The 17,400-nt window shown below is 35.5% G+C and overlaps 2 protein-coding genes across 2 annotated transcripts in view; both read right to left on the bottom strand.

Annotated features, from left to right (window-relative positions):
* Window positions 1-16,844, bottom strand: part of LOC127069227 (uncharacterized) — a 53,791-nt gene extending 36,947 nt beyond the window's left edge. The window contains exon 1 of the mRNA XM_051006013.1: window positions 15,256-16,844. Coding sequence (XP_050861970.1) covers window positions 15,256-16,483 — 1,228 coding nt within the window. The 5' untranslated portion in view covers window positions 16,484-16,844. The remainder of the gene's footprint in view (window positions 1-15,255) is intronic.
* On the bottom strand, window positions 8,946-15,235 carry LOC127069229 (uncharacterized). The gene is made up of 2 exons (XM_051006017.1): window positions 12,159-15,235; window positions 8,946-12,026 (listed from the first exon to the last, which is right to left on the bottom strand). The coding sequence occupies exons 1-2, from the start codon at window positions 13,429-13,431 to the stop codon at window positions 11,965-11,967; spliced, it is 1,335 nt and encodes a 444-aa protein (XP_050861974.1). The 5' UTR covers window positions 13,432-15,235; the 3' UTR covers window positions 8,946-11,964.
* Window positions 16,845-17,400: the final 556 nt, after the last annotated feature.

The following is a 17,400-nucleotide window of genomic DNA, read 5'->3' on the forward strand; positions in this document are numbered from 1 at the left end:
CATATGAAACGTGTATTAATAAAAATACTATAGAATATTAAATCTCAATGATCGATAATATATATGAAAAGAATGAAAATAATTTACTCGTAGAGAATAATCCAAAAGTTTTTAGATAATTTTGAAAGTTAGTTATTCTCTTTTTGAGATTTTGTAACCTTGTAGTTTTATAATATTTTTTAGGAACTTTTGACTCGCTTAGATAGTTTTAATCTATTTCCGTTCTAAGAATAGTTAAATATATTATATAATTGTAATATATAATATAACATACATATATATCCTAAATGACGCAAAGTATATTTTTGTATTAACGAAGATACTAATCGATCGAGAATTTGATGTACGTTAAAATAAAAAAGGGAAAAAGAAAAAGAAACAGAAAAAAGAAAAAGAAAAAGAAAAAAAAGAAAAAGATCAATGTGTTGTATGAACGAGGTCTACGATGCCTAACAGGCTAGCTGTGGGCGATTATGAAAGGATCACAAATGATTCATATGTAATATTACGTTGTAAAAACACTTTGAATGCTCGTTTTTCGTAATGATAACGTAACGTATTTGAAAACTAAAATGCATCGGTTTGTGTTAGATCTGCATTGAATTGATTAGATATCGAAAATGTTTCGACCGTAACGTGGTCACAAAAACATCGATGCTTTAATGCTATTTTACGCGGGAGACGAACGAAACGAGATTCTCTTCGATCGATCCTATATCGAGATATAAACTCGAGAGGTTCTCGTATGATAAGCGGACATTCGTATGCCGTCGGGAATAAAAAAAAAAAAAAAAGAAGAAAAGAAAAGAAAAAGAAAAAAAAAAAGAAAAAAAAGAAAAGAAGAAAATCTATGTATGTATATATATATATATATATATATATTCGCAATGTTACCAAGTAACATTTCCACAGTTGCCTTACGGATTCTATTCGACGAAAAAAAAAAAGAAAAAAAAAAAATAATAACACTGAAGTATTGATCTCACGTCCTTTCCACAAAACTTTCAATATTTGTCTCAATGATATACATACGTAATCACGATAGAACGCAATATTCTAAGATATGAAGGAATTTGGTAAAGTTACATATTTAAATTATAAATGATATAAAATGAAGCAGATTTAAAAAAAGTATTTCTCATACTTTTGGAAAATAATTATAATTATCATAATTTATGTAAAACTATACAAATTAGGTTATTATATACATACATACGTATACATATACATATATATGTATATGTATATGTATATGCATATGCGTATAACTTTTTGTATTAAATATATCAAAAAGTTGATAAAGGTAATATTTCAATGACTCAAGAAATATGAATATATTTTACATATTAATAAGTATAATAATATACTTATGTAAAGTAACTGAATTTGTATAAAAACCGGTTTAGATTATTTAAGATTACTAAAGATTACTGTAGATTTACGAAGAAATTTCAAACACTTAATAGGTTTTAAAGAGAAAGTTTCGAAGGACGAGTTTCAAGAACTTCGGGAGAGATTAGAGTAAATTAAATAAGTCCAAGTAAGAAATACCTGCGGTATGCAAGGGATGATGATAAAACTTGACGGTAGCAGGAATAGCTAAGGTAGCTGGTACAGACAATTGAAGACCAGGTCCAAGAAGATGTACGAGAGTGCCTACGACGGTGACAACCCACCCCCAGCCACCCTCTGGATAATAATGTCTACACATGAGACGTCTTGCTTGAACTTGAGGACTTCCTGCGTTAGTAGGACGTTCGTTGTTCTTGTCAGATATTTTCTTTCGATTTTTCTCCTCCTCTTTCTTCTCCTCCTTTTCTTCTTCCTCTTCATTTTGTTTCTTGCTTTTATGATTTTCATCATCGTCCCGACAATTTCTTTTCTCCTCAGCGTCCAAGAGCGGCCATGATCGCGCTCGAGATATCGACATTACAAGCACAACACCCTCTTTGCTGCTTAATCGCGGCAAATTAATTATTAAGTGCCTGTGTCTTCGATTTTTAAGCTGTTCCTGAACCTTCTCGTCCTTAATCCTTCTTCCTCTTCTTCTTCTTCTTCTTTCCACGGAAATTCTCTGAGCATTCTCAACAACATCATGACGATTTTCTCGTAAACGATTCACGTTCTTTCTCTAAACCGTTTCCCTTTATTATATTCTATCGATACGACAACGAAAAGAAAATATAAATAAACAAAACTGAAATTGTTTTCTATAAGATCGCAATCGGCGAATTATTTCTATTGAAACTCGACTTAACCTTAATATATTTCGTCCAATCAATTTGTTACGTTTTCGAACGTATTGATCTGCGATTTTACTGATAAGCATGTTCGAGCTACTAAGAAATAATATTGAATAATCATACGCTACCTTTAAATAAAAAATCGTTTCATTAAATACGACAAACAAAATAACAAAAGAGAAAGAAATTTCGACATTCGAAATAACATTAATAAAAAAAAAAACAAATTAATAAATAAAAAAAAAAAATAAAAAATATTTGACGAATAGAAATCAAGATCGAAAGAAATGAACGAATGAATAAAAAAACAAATTTCCAATGAAAATTGTTAATGATCGTTCGTAAAAAAAAGAAATCATTAGTCGATAAGATGCAACTTAGAGAGAGTGCAGTTAACGATGCGGAAAGTAATCCGCTTGCTTCGTGGAACGCAGCCTTTCGCGCGATACCACCGACTGATGTGGCTTCGACGAGAGACACTCTCTCTGTTCGGTCCGACTCTCCCCACCCTTATCCTTCTCCCTTGGAAACATCTCTACCACCACTACTACCACCACTACAACATCGCTATCACCAATAAGAAGCTTCACTACTACACTCCTATCACAGTGGGATACGTTGGTATCGTAACATCTGCTCGTTTCTTTCGAAAGTGATAGTGATGACATTTCCGGTTACCAGCTGATCGGCTGCTGCTTCTTATTTTCCTGAATTTTGATTTATGAGAAGGAAGGAAATTAGTTTTGTTAATATTAGATTTATACATATGTACATGTTTATGTCGAAAGTAAATGACGCTTAGATTAATTGTACGACTGTTTTCTTTTTTCTTTTCTTTTCTTGTTTTTTTTTCTTCTTTCTTTTTTCCTGTCTTGTCGATCTCCATCGATAATTTGTACGTGTATGTTTATGAATCAGATATACGTATGTAATCAATACGCTATCGGATTTGATTTATTTGAAATTTATGAACGTACAATCGTTAATAAGTTTAGTTATAAACTTGATGTTTCGAATAAATTTGATATATAATCATCCTACGAATTGGACATATGTCTTTACGAATTCAGAGTATTTTATATATTAATAATACGTGTGCGTTTGACTAATTTTTATTTTTTGGAATCGTTTGTTCTATTCAATGCGGTATATTAGTTATAAAAAAGAAAAAATTTTAATAAATCTGACAAATAATCCTAATCAATATTTATTTATTGTTAACGAGCTCGATAAGAAATTCGAGAAAAAAATATAAAAAAGGACGACGGAACGAGAAGAAAGATAGGCGCCAGTTCGACTGATGGATTTCTGGCGCCCGATCAAAAGTCCGAAAGATTGTGCGAAATGAGTACTCTTAAAAAAGCAAATACTGCGCGACAGAGTTGAAAAATACAAACGAAAAAAAGGAAAAAAAAAATAAAAAAAAAATAAATAAAATAAAATAAGCGTCCTCTTTTGCACGTCGGCTTTGCTTTGCTCGTACATCGGTGAATTTAGGAGTATGATGAGGATTCCGAAAAAAATCATGAAATTTATTTAAAGAGACAAAACACAGGGGCTAAGGGTGAAAAGGGGTGGAATATTAGAAACGGAAGAGACATTTTCTTTACGTTTAACGTCTGTTAGCTTTTCGTTTTGACTTCAAAAATTGTTTCTTTCTTTTCTTTTCTTTTCTTTTTTTTTTTTGTTTCTTTTCCCCTTTCTTTTTCCTGAGTCATGAGGAAGGCCACGTGCAAGACCCGTCTATATAAATTATACTCTATAATTATATCCAACCCCCGTTGAGGACCGTCCTTTCCGTCGTCGTCACTTTCGTCGTCGTCAGGGCGATCGTTTCTTCATATAACCGTACGTCAACTCGATGATTGCCTCTCGTAAAAAGTCACCGTGCATGGTTTCGTATCGCAACCAGCATGGAATGCGTTCTCTGAGAGAGTTTTCATATATATATGTGTGTGTGTGTGTGTGTGTGTGTGTGTGTGTGTGTATGTATGTATATATGAACTCATATGTATATATTTATATGTACGTGATTAAATGCACGATCGTAACTATAATGAGATCGTTTGCATTTGCTTTTATATATTCTTTTTTTTTAGATTCTTTTGTTTTTATATTTAATTTTATAGGCTCTAAATAAATTATTTAGATTTTTTCATAGTTTATTTTAAATTCACAAAATAGAGATTATCTAGAATTTTATATATATATTTATATTTTATACACACATATATATATATATGTTCAAGTTGACTTTATAAATAATATTAAATTTTTATATTTAATACTTGTGTATTTTTTACGTAAAAGAGATACGTAAAATTTCATGGACGGTTTTCGAAAAATTATTTTTTACTATTATTTCTTTTTTTTTTCAACTGGTCGGTTTTTTATCGTTTAGCCGATAAAGATCATACTCGTTTGCGAAATGCGATTCGTGCATGCATAGGGTCGCTCACCGAAGATCGTAAAGAATATTCTTGCGTGGTGATTTGCGGGTGGCGCGTTTTCTCCGGTGGTTCGATCAATTTCGTGTCCTCCCTCGAGACCGCGAGAAACGTAATGGCCGGATATGTATTTAAAGTCGTGCGAGGGATGGGACATTCGTGTTTTTGGACGAATTTCCGGTTGAAAATTCGTGAGAATTTTTCGTACCTTTTCTTTTTTACCATTCAGATAATCTAAAATATCATTTTTATAGAATTTTATATCGAAGGCAGAATGAAAAAAAAAAAAGAAATTCGTCCTTTTCGTTAAAGAAAAAAAAAGTATAATATTCATTAAAAACAAAAAAAGAAAAAAAAGAGAATTTAATGCATTTCAGTGATGCATTTCTGTAGCGTATAATATTGTGTAATATATGTATGTATATGTAGCAGACTATCTTGAAACTGATTAAAAAAAAAAAAAAATTGGACAAATTCATTACCATAAATCTTGGAACGTCTTATCGTTTGAATCAGACAAAAAGAGAACGTACATTTCGTACAAGAAAAATCTTGTACTACCTATACTTCTACGTGAGTAATTTGAGAGAGGTCTTATTGCAAGGCAGACAGTAGTAAATCCAAAGAATCTCAATAGAACGAGATTGTCCAAGATCGAAAGAAACGCATCGCTATGGAGCACAACATCCCAAAGTATCTCATTGATCTTTTCCGAAGAGGGAAGGGAACGTGCGTTGACTCGAAAGTTGTGCTGGATATTCCATTTCGAAAAAAAGAGTTCAAGAAGAAGAAAAGAAGAAAAAGAAGAAGAAGAAGAATAAAAAAAGAAAAGAAGAAGAAGAAAGGAAAAAGAAAAAAAAAGAAAAGAAGAAGAAGAAGAAGAAGGAAAGAAAAATCAGATGAAAAAAGAAGAAGAAGAAGAAGAAAAGAAGAAGAAAATCAAGAAAAATCAGATGAAAAAAGAAGAAGAAAATCAAGAAAAATCAAAGAAAAAAAGAAGGAGAAGAAGAAAAGAAAGAAAAATCAAACGAGAAAAACAAGAAGATAAAGAAGACGAAGAAGAAGAAAGAAAAAGAAAAATCAGATGAAAAAAAGTAGAAGAAGAAGAAGAAGAGGAAGAAGAAAGGAAAGAAAAATCAGCTGAAAAAGAAGGAAAAGAAGAAGAAGAAAAGAACGAAAATTCAGATGAAAAAAAAAGGAAAAGAAAAGAAAAGAAGAAGAAGAAGGAAAGAAAGAAAAATCAAATGAAAAAGAAAAAGAAGATGAGAAGTGGAAAAAGTGCATGGCTCTGATAATGTCGTGCAGAGTTTCGGGGTACCACTTTCACCGAATGAAAGTAAAACTCGATTCGCTGGATACGAAACGAGCAGAATGAAGAGGAGGAGAACGAGGAGATGGAGGAGAAAGAGAGGACGACGACTCTTCGACGATTTCGAGCAGCGGCCGAACGTCGCCATCGTGCAAGGTTTCAACGTACGGACGCGTTTATGGAGATCATTAAGAGCACCGCGATTCGACTTTTGTACGCAATGAAATTTGGTCTGCAAGAACGAAGAGGCGGAGTAGAAGAAGAAAGAGAAAGAGGAAGAAGAAGATGAGGGGGAGGGGGAGGAGGAGGAAAGAGAACTTTTCGATGTTCAACCTTGGATTACACGACATGACCCTTGACCTCCTCCAGGTCCTTCGACTCCGAAGAGAATCAATGAATCTCTGCATTTCTCTTTTCTACAGGGTTTATATATAGATTTGATTACTTTGACTTTCGATTTATTAACGTATTGTACGAGTCACACCGAAGATAAATTAATTAACTTTGCAATTTTAATATCATCGATGTGTTTTTTATATCATTGATATTTGGATAATTTCTCACATTATTGTTGTGAGATAATTTTTAATAACGACGTATGTTCGTACGTGCGTTGTTTCTGATAATAATTATTGATAAATATATTTGTTATGAATTAAACATGGAAATTTTTGCATTTTCTCGTTGATAATAAATGTTTGTGATTTTTTCTTTTCTTTTTTTATTTAAGAGAAATGAGACGAATTTATATCTATGTAATATATAAGTGTAAACGAAATTCATGTGAATTTGACGAAAGAAATTGCAAAAGACTGGCAAAATAGAATTTCTTTATTCCGAAGATGCATCGAGACTAACTTCGATAAAGTTTTACGAGAAGACAGAAAAAGAAAAGGGGAAAAAAAGGGACATATAGGGCTCGTATATGTCTTGAGTATGCGCGCGACGAATAACGCGACTCTTTAAATTTACGATGGAGAAATATCGACGACAAGAGAGAAATAACATGCGTGCTTGCATTACTTTTTTCTTTTGAAAGATTCGACGTTCTTTGTATGGTATATCGACTGCACTATATTCCTTTAACTGCCGAGGCAGAAGCTCATCCTCTTTTTATCCTTATCGAAAGAGAAAGAAAGAAAGAAATGGAGATATGGAATGTGAGTCTACACTCAATAATATTTTCTATCTTATCTATCTACTTTAATATCGAGTTACGATCTTTTCTTAAAATTTATATGATTACGGCATCGATATCAGTTTATATTTATCAAGAACGTATTATTTTTTAGCAGATAATTATTCTTTTTTTTTTTTAGAAAAAATAAAAAAAAATACATATTGGTTTATATTTGTTATTTTATTTCCAATTGTCATTATATTTTTTGGTTCATTAATATTGAAGTATTATGTATTTATGTATTTATTTATGACTACGAGTAAGATTTTTTAATAAATTTATTTATTAATAATCCGAGGGATAAAAAATTCTAAGAAAGTACAGCGGCGCGTTAAACAAAATTTAAGTAATAAGAAAATTAAAAAAAAAGAAATTTAACAATTAGAACCTTTTCAATTTACACACTCATATGATTTATTTATTTAAATGTTGATTTTGCAAAATGAACTTAAAATACTTTACTACTACGAAAAAAAAAAAAAAAAAAAAAAATACAATCAATTACAATCAATATAATTACTTGATGACAAATAAGAATGTGTCGTGTTACGTCGAAATGTAAGATCGTAAAATATTTAAAAATAGAAATTAACATTGACAATGTTACATTTAAATGGCAATAGAGATTAGTAGAAACAATTTTCCATTGAACGAAATAAATAAATAATGCGATATTCTACGGGGGGAATCGAAATAATTTATAAAATTAACTATCGAGTCTCGTGTCGCGAAAAAAGAATCGTTTGAGAAGATGAAAAGTACGCCCCGGAGAGTACTGAAAAAATCCTGATCTTTGCTCGATCTCCTCGTGTACTTTCTCCTTTAGTCTCTGACGATTTTAGGAGAGAAAGAGAAAAACAGAGAGAAAAGAGAAGTAAACGCGCGATACGCATCGGCCGAGAACGGGACATTCCTCCCTCAGCGGGACCATGGGATATGTCTTTGGACATCCGAGTACATCCATGGCTCGCTGTACGATCGTAAAACCTATCTTTATGGTTCACACCTCCTAGACGGACCACATAAACTCGTTCCCTCAGTACGTCCTTCTTTGCTTACGAGCTACCAGACTGCACACTTGCCTGAGCTTTTCAAGTTCTAACGGTTAGATTCTTGCGGTTACATTGCATATGATAAGAGAAAAGAAAAAAAAAAAAAAGAAAAATATCGTGGTGTAGAATACTATTCACGGTCGTTTTCTTTTTTTTTTTTATTAATCTGTACTTGTACTTTACGATAGATTAAATTATACGACGATATTAAATCGATCGTAACGAAATTTGTAGTTACGCATATGAAAAGAAGTTTTAATCGGTGATTTCCAAGGTTTCTTTCGTGTTTTTCATTTTCTTCTTTCTTCGTATGTAAATTCTTGTCCTTTAGTTCGTACTAATTAAAATCGTATATTCGTTTAATCGTTCATTTAAAATCGAGAGGAAGAGAATCGTTAGAAAGATTATAATTAAACTCATAGCGAGAATATCGCAGTGGGGATTGAAAAGCCCAAAGGTGATCCGTTTCGTGAGAAATCGTTGATTAGAGAAAGACAGAGAGAGAGAGAGAGAGAGAGAGAGAGAGAGAGAGAGAGAGAGAGAGAGAAAGGAGGAGGACGAGAAAGAGGGAAACCACAAGAACGTAACGAGAAATCGGAAAGACAAAGAACGCAAACTTACTCGAAGGATTTCATCCCCACGTGAAATTGCCTTCCCTCGAACTCACTGATTGCAGCTTCTTTCTTTCGTCCTTGGTCTAGAGTGCTTTTCTTACGGTTTTAAAAGCGCGATATCGTCGAAAAAAAAAACGAATACCTATTTTTCTTTCTCTTTTCCCTTTTTAGATTCGAGCGAAAATCAGATTTAAAAGCAATGAAAATGTTACAAGCTTGTATCGCACAAAGTTAAGCGAGATGATATCTTTACGAGCCTTAGACGATTTTGTGGCGTAAGCTATCGAGATATATATATATATATATATCCTAGATCGAACGATAAATCTTTGTCGCTTTTTATCTCATATTACTTCTTCTTGTATCCAGGCTAAAGATTAAAGACGATTGAGAATTTTTGACGATTCACCGTTTTATTTGTTCCTTTTCGATTTCTCGAAGTAAAGAATTTTTACGAGTTCCTAAAGAAATAGAAAAAGAAAGAAACCGATGCTACGCTATATCATCGAAAAGATACGAACGCGAATTCGCGAACGTGCGGATTTTACGAACACGATGTAAAAAGGGCGCGAGGTTTGGTTCCTTTTACGACGTCGAACTTTCAACCGGATGGATTTATCTCAGTGCATAGTTTATTTTCGATGACTTTACATATCGGTTTTAGAACATCAAAACTAGTTGCTACGATCGTTCTTACAGGATGAATTTGAAATATTCTGTCATTCGTTTTATCTTCTCTTTGCTATTGGATCTTGTTTGCTTTCTTATAGTTTTATAGGATTTCCTTCGAGTTTTCAAAGAATTCGACGTGATTCCATCGACTTTTCTGGTATTCTATAAATTCTATGATTCTTTATTGTTTATTTTGAAGCCATTAGAAAGATTATTCAAACTTTTCGCTTAAATTATATCCACGAGATATTCTTTAAATTAAATAAATATAATTAATGTTGAAACATTATCTTCTACGGGAACGTAAAGATATCAACGTAGTTTTTCTAAAAATGTCGGTAAGTTCTCGTTCGTCGATGAGAAAGGAATTCGTTTTACCGACGCGAGAAACAGTCTTGTCGATAACTGTCCGATAGAATTTTTTCAATGACGAAATACAAGTTAGAAATTTTATTACGGAAGACTTATGACTCGAGATAGTAATTGATATTCGACGGTATACAATGGGTTAACTGATGAATAATTTATCTTTGTATGAATTTTTAATGATTAATTTAATAACGTTCGCTCATACGAGTCACTGTTGTTTGTATTGTACTTTTGATCTAATGAAAGAAAGAAAAAGAATATTCATTGATTCCCATGAAATAAATCTATTTCATTATCGAGCATATTACAAAAATGTTGTTCTCAGGCTTTGCGAATGAGTGATGGCGAGTAACGAGGAAAATACGAATTTTAGATCGATTCTACTTGTTTCGAAGTGCCGTTAATATCCGTAAAAGATAATGAAACATTATTTCGAATTCATTATTGTCCTATCATTAAATCTTTCTAGACTACAACTATTCGCGGGGATAGTTGTAAGACGATTTCATTCAGAAGGATGAGTTTGTCCTTTACGATAGCGAGCACTAGTTTCTTTCATAAAACTAATCGTATAACTCGGTTGAATTATCGATAACGTGTCAGTTTTAACTCGTGTTAGGTATCACGTTCTCTTCTCTTTTTTCCTGCCAATAAATTTAACGTGTCCGACGAAGAACGAGTTATTCTTCTTCTCTCCTCTTTCTCTATCAACGAGGCTTCTTGATATCGTACGGACTGATCTAAAAATGATGAAGATCTTTGATAATTAATGTCGATATTCCAGCACTTTAGAAAATTGTTGCTTTCAGGTTTCATTCGAACATTCGTCATCGAGTTAGTCGAAGAGAACATCTTTTTTGTTGTCCTTTTTGTATTTGTTGTGTACTAGAAACGCGAATGTAGGTTAGGATTAATCTACGAGGATTCACCTAAACGATCGATCGAACATCTGTCCGGTTTGACCAGTTTTTCTTCCAACAATTTCCCGGAGTCTCTTCAAAAAGGAGTTTCGTACCGATGACGCACATGCAATCCTTAACTTGATGCAGCTGGCACGATGTTATTGCAAGCGTGGCTCTGGATTTAATTTTCTGCGCGTCCTCTAATCTACTTCAACCTAGATGCGACGATGAGCGTGTCGTAGCAGACTTTCGCGGGACGAGGCTTAGGGTTGAGAGTTTACGTTAATAAGACGAGATTGCGTCAAGTGGAAGGATCTCTCGTTTTCCTTTAATACGAAGAGATTTTCTTTCAACTTGAAGTTCATTAAAAAGAACAAAAGGAAAAAAAAAAGAAAAAGATTTGAAAAAAAAATATATATATATATCAAGTAAATAAATACGAATCAAAATGTTATTTTTAATTGATCTACTATATTGAGATATATCCGAGAGGTGTACATCGATTTCATGAATACTTGAATTATCGATTTTCGAATGAAAATCTTTCCGTTACGTTCATATAATATAGTAATTATTCTTAATGGTGTGTACGTTTAATTAGATTCTTCCGAGTATCGGATAAGCTATTACTAAAACTTATGTAAATTGTAGCTAGCATCGATATTGAAAATAATTCTCGACAGACCGTACACAATCGGCTAGAGATGTTGCGATTCGTGGAAGATTGGGATCTGTGGGATGTTTTCCATTGAACGTGTGACGTCTATTTCTGTAATATCCCGTATAAATACATGTGGGTTAACAGTACGCGATTATACGTGATACTGAACGAAAGGGTTAGAGATAGAAATAGGTAGATAGATAGATAAAGAGAGAGAGAGAGAGAGAGAGAGAGAGAGAGAGAGAAAGGAGATAGTAGAATCCACGAGCTTGCTAGCTTACGGTAGGTAAGTACCGTTCGTTCGGACGACAGCTGTTGCAGGTGCATCCAATCGTTGCTCGTTCTATGCTCTCGATCGACTTCGGTTGTGTGTAGGAAAGAGAGAGAAAGAGAGAGAGAGAGAGGGAGAGAGAGAAGAGAGGGATCTTTACATGCGTGAAAACGCGAATTTCTAGCGAGGCATACACGATTAAAATTGGATATCGCAGCGACTATTGTCGAATTTATATTGTTAATTAATGAAATGTTCCTTTTTTGCTTCTTTCTTGTTGTTCTTGTTTTTTCTTCTTTCTTTCTTCTTAAAGAAGAAAAAGAAAAAAAATGTGATTCTCAAACGAACGTAAGTTGGCCCTTGTAAAGATTATTAAACTGGATTATTCTTGGTAATATTTCTTAACGTACGATTCGTAATTGTTTGTTTTCATCATACCTGCATCCCTGACATCACGTTGAAAATGATTAATCGTCGGAGTCAAGATAACTCCTGCTGCGAGTTGCAAGCCATGAGAGAGTAACTGTACTAAAACGGCTACAAGAATTATAGTTCGACCCCAACCACCCTCGGGATAGTAATGTTTCTTCAAAGTGAGTCTCTTTCTGGCATTAATGCCAGTGAAAGATTCTTCCTCGTCTTCGGCATTGTCATCACGTTCGGTTACGAGCGTTTCAAAATCAGGGAAACCACTGAGCCCAGCTTCCAATATAAGCTGTTCGGAAAATCGTCTTTTGAACATCTTCGGATTGACTTCAGTCGCATTACTCTTTCTGCGATTCTCAGGAACGCTTGAAATCCCTGAATCGTTTCCGTCCTTCTCGTTGTCAGTCTCGTCGGCTTCTTTAACAGGGACATCGTCGGTACTCGCTCGTTGAAAAGACAGCCAAGATCTTTTCTGTCCCGCCTTCGCTAGGAATCTCGAAGAGAGTCTCGATCTCAAGTGGTTATTGCACCTAGCCGTGCACTCACCGATGGTATCTCTCGGTGTCTGTTCAGAGTACCTCCGCCTATCCGCGTATTCGATCTGGCAGCCACGAACGAAATGCGTTTGATCGGAATGCCGCCTTTGAATCGAGTCCTTCTTGACGATCGTTTCGTTCTGATCCGAGTCTTGGCCGTTGTAGTAACCGATACGATAGAGACTGCCAGCGGAGTTTCGAGCCGACGACGGTGGAAGGAAGCTTTGGCAGGTCGATACCGAGTAACTCGAATCCTTTCGTTTGAAACTACCAAAGGAGTCTCTTCTTGAGATCGCGGATATCCTTCGACGCTGACGGTTACAACACTGATTGCATGAACACTGATAACGACAACGACACTGACACTTGTTGTTTATATCCACGTAACACTTGCATCTGATCAACCTCGATGCTATATCGGGATAAGAACGAAGTACCTCGTGCATCTCAGCTTCGCTCCACGATCTGTTGGTCTCGGCGGACGTCGTACGATTTAAATCTCGTTTAGAATCGAAACTCGTCGAGGACCAACTCACCGACTCTATACTCGAATTTTCTCGGGATTTTGATTTCCTACGTAAAATTGAGGAACCAGTTCCTAAGCTTCCTCGTGAATGGCGACGTTCCACTGTAAGCTCGTGATCCTCGATCGTATTTTCCTCGGCCATTGCTTCGCTATAAGAATTACGTCGTTTGCGATAAACGTTCTCGTCCGGTGTACCGGATACGGACTGATGTTTCCTTTCCATCACGATTAAAAGATCTTTCGAGTAATTTGCTTTTTACTTTTCGCTTTTTTTCGTTATTTTTTCTCTCACGCAATCCGAAACGCTGATTCGTTTCGTGATCGTTTATTACGCTCGATTTCACTACCCGATCGATACTGAGCGATTTCGAAAAGAAAAACACAACAGAAAAAAATAGCGAAGGTCCCTTGGTCCTTCGTCGATGCATCATGATTCCTCACACGCAAACTGAACCTACGTGAGACCCGCACGACACAACCCGTCCCGAATCTTGATAGATTGTCCTGATTTTTCTCTCACGCGTGTCGTGTCTCGCCTATTGATTCGAATCACGACGCTTGCCACTTTCGTTTCTCTACGCTGTGGAAAGTGAACTTGATAGATACAATTTCCATTTCATAAAAATATGTTTCAACTAATTTGTATTCAGATAGTATACACTATGCTTGCGTTAAGCGAAACCAAACGGTAAGAATTTGTTCACATATTTACTCAGCGAGCTGAATATAACGAGTTACGAACGAGTTTTTAAATAAAATTAATTTTCTAACAAATTTTATCACTTTTTTCCTTTCCTCTCTCTCTCTTTTTGTTTTTTATTAATTAGTTTAATACGTACACATAACGTACGCGTAAATTTTTTTTTATATCTTCTTATTTGATCGGATTTTGTACGCTCAATTTAATTAAGGAAAAGAAGGAAAAGAAAAAAGAAGGAGAAAAAAAGAGAAAAGAAAGAGAAAATCTATATTACTAAACACTTTTAATGTTTCTGGAAAGAGCTGCTCTGTAATGTAGGCAATGTTGGTTTACCCTTCTATACCCATAGATAAACTTATAAGTGTCGAACGTGACAGCAAGACTTAAAGCAGATGATACGACTGTGATCGATGATGAAGCGAAAGATTATAGTATGGATCGCTGAGAAAGATTATAGTATGATCGGGTTTTTTCTTATTCATCCTTCCAGACCGGTCCTTTGAGAATTACGGTGACATAATTTATCATTCGAATCGTACGTGCTGCTTTTTACACGTGAAATTTACTATTTTTGTACGATACACGTAAGTATTACTTACATCTTCACGTAATAATATAATATATTGATTTTAAACGTAGTTGTATCTACTTACGTATTTTCTTTTTTTTTTCAAATCTACCTGTTAAAATCTCGTTTTGTACGTGTACTTAAGCACACGTTAAAAATTGTCCTTGACGTTCGTCTTAATTATAATAATATATTTGAAAATTCTTTGCAGGGACTAGAGACGTTTATTACAAAGTCTTCATTATTATATATCATGAAGTAGAAAGGCGTATGATAGGAGAAGAAGTAGAGTTTGTAACTATTAGTTACACTAGACAGTGTTCTCCTCGAGATATTCTACGAACGTCTTGCCTCATATAACGCGAAAGTTAAGCCACCGTTGTTCGCCACGGTGGCTTTACAGAATTTTCCACAACGTCCGGGCAATATTTTTAACCGTGCGAGAGAAGGAGAAAGGATGGAATCAACGACGTTGCATTTCGAGTTACTTATCAACTCTTTTCGGGGTTGCTCGTTTAAGGGAAGCTTCGTTTAGGAGCATAGACGAATAGTGGATAAGAAAATTTATAAAAGTAAATTGAAGAGAACGTTCTATCGAAGATATTGATTCGATGTGTCGATTGACATATACAGAATTTCTTATTAATCATTCATCGACGAATAAATTTCGCGAACATATACATCTCTAACCATTCTCGAATAATAGCTAATAAAAAGCAGATGAAAATGAATCACAACGGATCGATTGAAAAATGGAGGAAACGATCGAGAAGACGTACCTGCGCTATGAAGAGGAGGATGATGAAATTTAAGTTGGGCCGTGAGATGCCAAGTTCCAGGAGCTGCGAATTGCAATCCTATACCAAGAAAATGTACGAGCATGGAGCACGTGACGATGACGTATCCCCAACCACCTTCGGGATAATAGTGTCTCCTTAACGTAGCCTCTTTACAAAGATCGTAGGTTGGTCGACAAGTTTGTTGATTAGCGTTGGATAATCCGTTTCTTTTTTTCTTGCCTAAGGTCAATTCTCTTTTAGCTAAATAACCAGTGGCAAAGGACGTGGTACGTCCATCTGGCCAGGTGCTTCTACCGCAAGCATTTGATCTATCGATCTCTCTCCTCTTCTTACTGAGAATACTCTGAGGACGTGTCCGAGGTCCGTTTATCGAGCCATTGGAGGCGTCGTATGCAATCGGCGATCGAAAGGGATCGACCTGTAGTCTTAACTGTCCTTCCGAAGTACACTTGGGGCAAGCATGCCGATCGCTTTGCGAAGAGCTCGTAGTACCGCCGATTCGATCGTAGTCGACGATCTCGATATGTGGCGTTAGCACCACCGTAGGCTTCGATGTCTCCCTTTTTTCTATTATTTTTTCTTTCTCACTTTTCTCTTCATATTCTTCCTCTTTTCCATCTCCCTTTCCTTCTCTTACCGAGTGGCTACTACTATCAGCCAATAAAGTACCTTCTTTCTTCTCCTTAACGTCGTCCTTTAAACCGATCGGAGCCACGTCGAAGATCTTTAGCTCGATGCTGCTGTTGCTTCTTCTTCGCCTGCTGGCTCTCCCTGTCGAGATCGTCGACGATAAAGACGACGTCTCGACGTAAAGTCGGTGCCGATTGAGCGCCCTCAGCGACGAATGTAACGTCTTCCTTTGAAATTCACGATGTGGTCTCGATTTTCGATCGATTTCCACTCTCGGATTTACGTTATCTTCCTTCTCCTCCTCTTTTTCTTTCTTTTCTTCCTTTACTATTATAACTTCTTCTTCTTCTTTTTCTTTCTCTTTTTTCTGAGTTTTATCGTCGATCGTCACTTCATGCGTCAAAGATTTACCAAAGATCTTGGGTTTCTCTTCTTCCTCTTCTGACGATCTACTAGTCGGTACGATCGTAAAAGCTCGCGAAAGAGGATCTACACGAACCCTTACAGTCCTTTGCGATCTGTCCGGCCAGGAACTACTATGTCTCATTCCTTGGCCGTCCTCGCGACGAACCGTCATCTCTCCGTCCCTTCTCCGTATCTTCTCCCTTCGCGAAAAAATCTTAAGGACCGTGTCGATCGATTATCGACCCTTTGGTTATTCCCGTCGTTCTCTTCCTTTCGTCCCTGATCATAAATTTCCTCATCGACAGCCTCGAAAATGGACCGACGAGTCTCTTCTTTCCTACTAACGAAATCCATACGACAAATTGCGAAAAAGACTTATTCAAACTTTCTGATTCCCCTTCGACGAATTTTTCATGTAAAACGTACGCGAAAACGCGCGGACACTCCGAGGATAGCATTTTTTGTATCTTTTATTTCGCTTCTCTTTTTTTTCTGTTCCTCTTTTCTTTTCCTTCGACACGTTATTCGTTCTTTTTTTTTTTTTTAACACTATTAATCGTTCTGTCTCTTTCTCTCTCTCTCTCTCTCTTTTTTTCCTTTTTGTAATTTTCCTTTTTCTGCTCGTTCGTTCTTATATTAGTTTTTTTTTTTTTATATTACGAAGAAGATCGATGTTGAAGAGAGACGAAAGAAAATAAAAGGGTGGCTGAGAAAAATGCGTAATGTGTGGTTAATATGCGTAATGTGTGTAATCGAAACTATCCGGAAAGTGTTGGGAAAAGGGAAAGTTAAAGTTGTTGGCAGAGGGAAGAACTGGTCCTGGCGAGTGCGCCAGGATGACTGCTACGCACGTGCTGCTCACTTGCGAGCAACCCCTCTCCCTCCCACCCCTCTCTCACTCTCTCTCTCTCTCTCTTTCTTGCTCGACGATGGCAAGCGCATGCCTGCGAATATTCGACAAAGTTACAAAACCTACCACCGTGTCTCTCTGATCATTAAAAGATTTGATATCTTTTTTTTTTTTATTTTTCTTCTTCTTTTTTTCTTCTGTTCTCTCTTTTTTTTTTTTTGGATTTCTTACGTTATTAT

This window comes from Vespula vulgaris, chromosome 14 (genome assembly GCF_905475345.1).
Source record: "Vespula vulgaris chromosome 14, iyVesVulg1.1, whole genome shotgun sequence".
NCBI classification, from domain to species: Eukaryota; Metazoa; Arthropoda; class Insecta; order Hymenoptera; family Vespidae; genus Vespula; species Vespula vulgaris.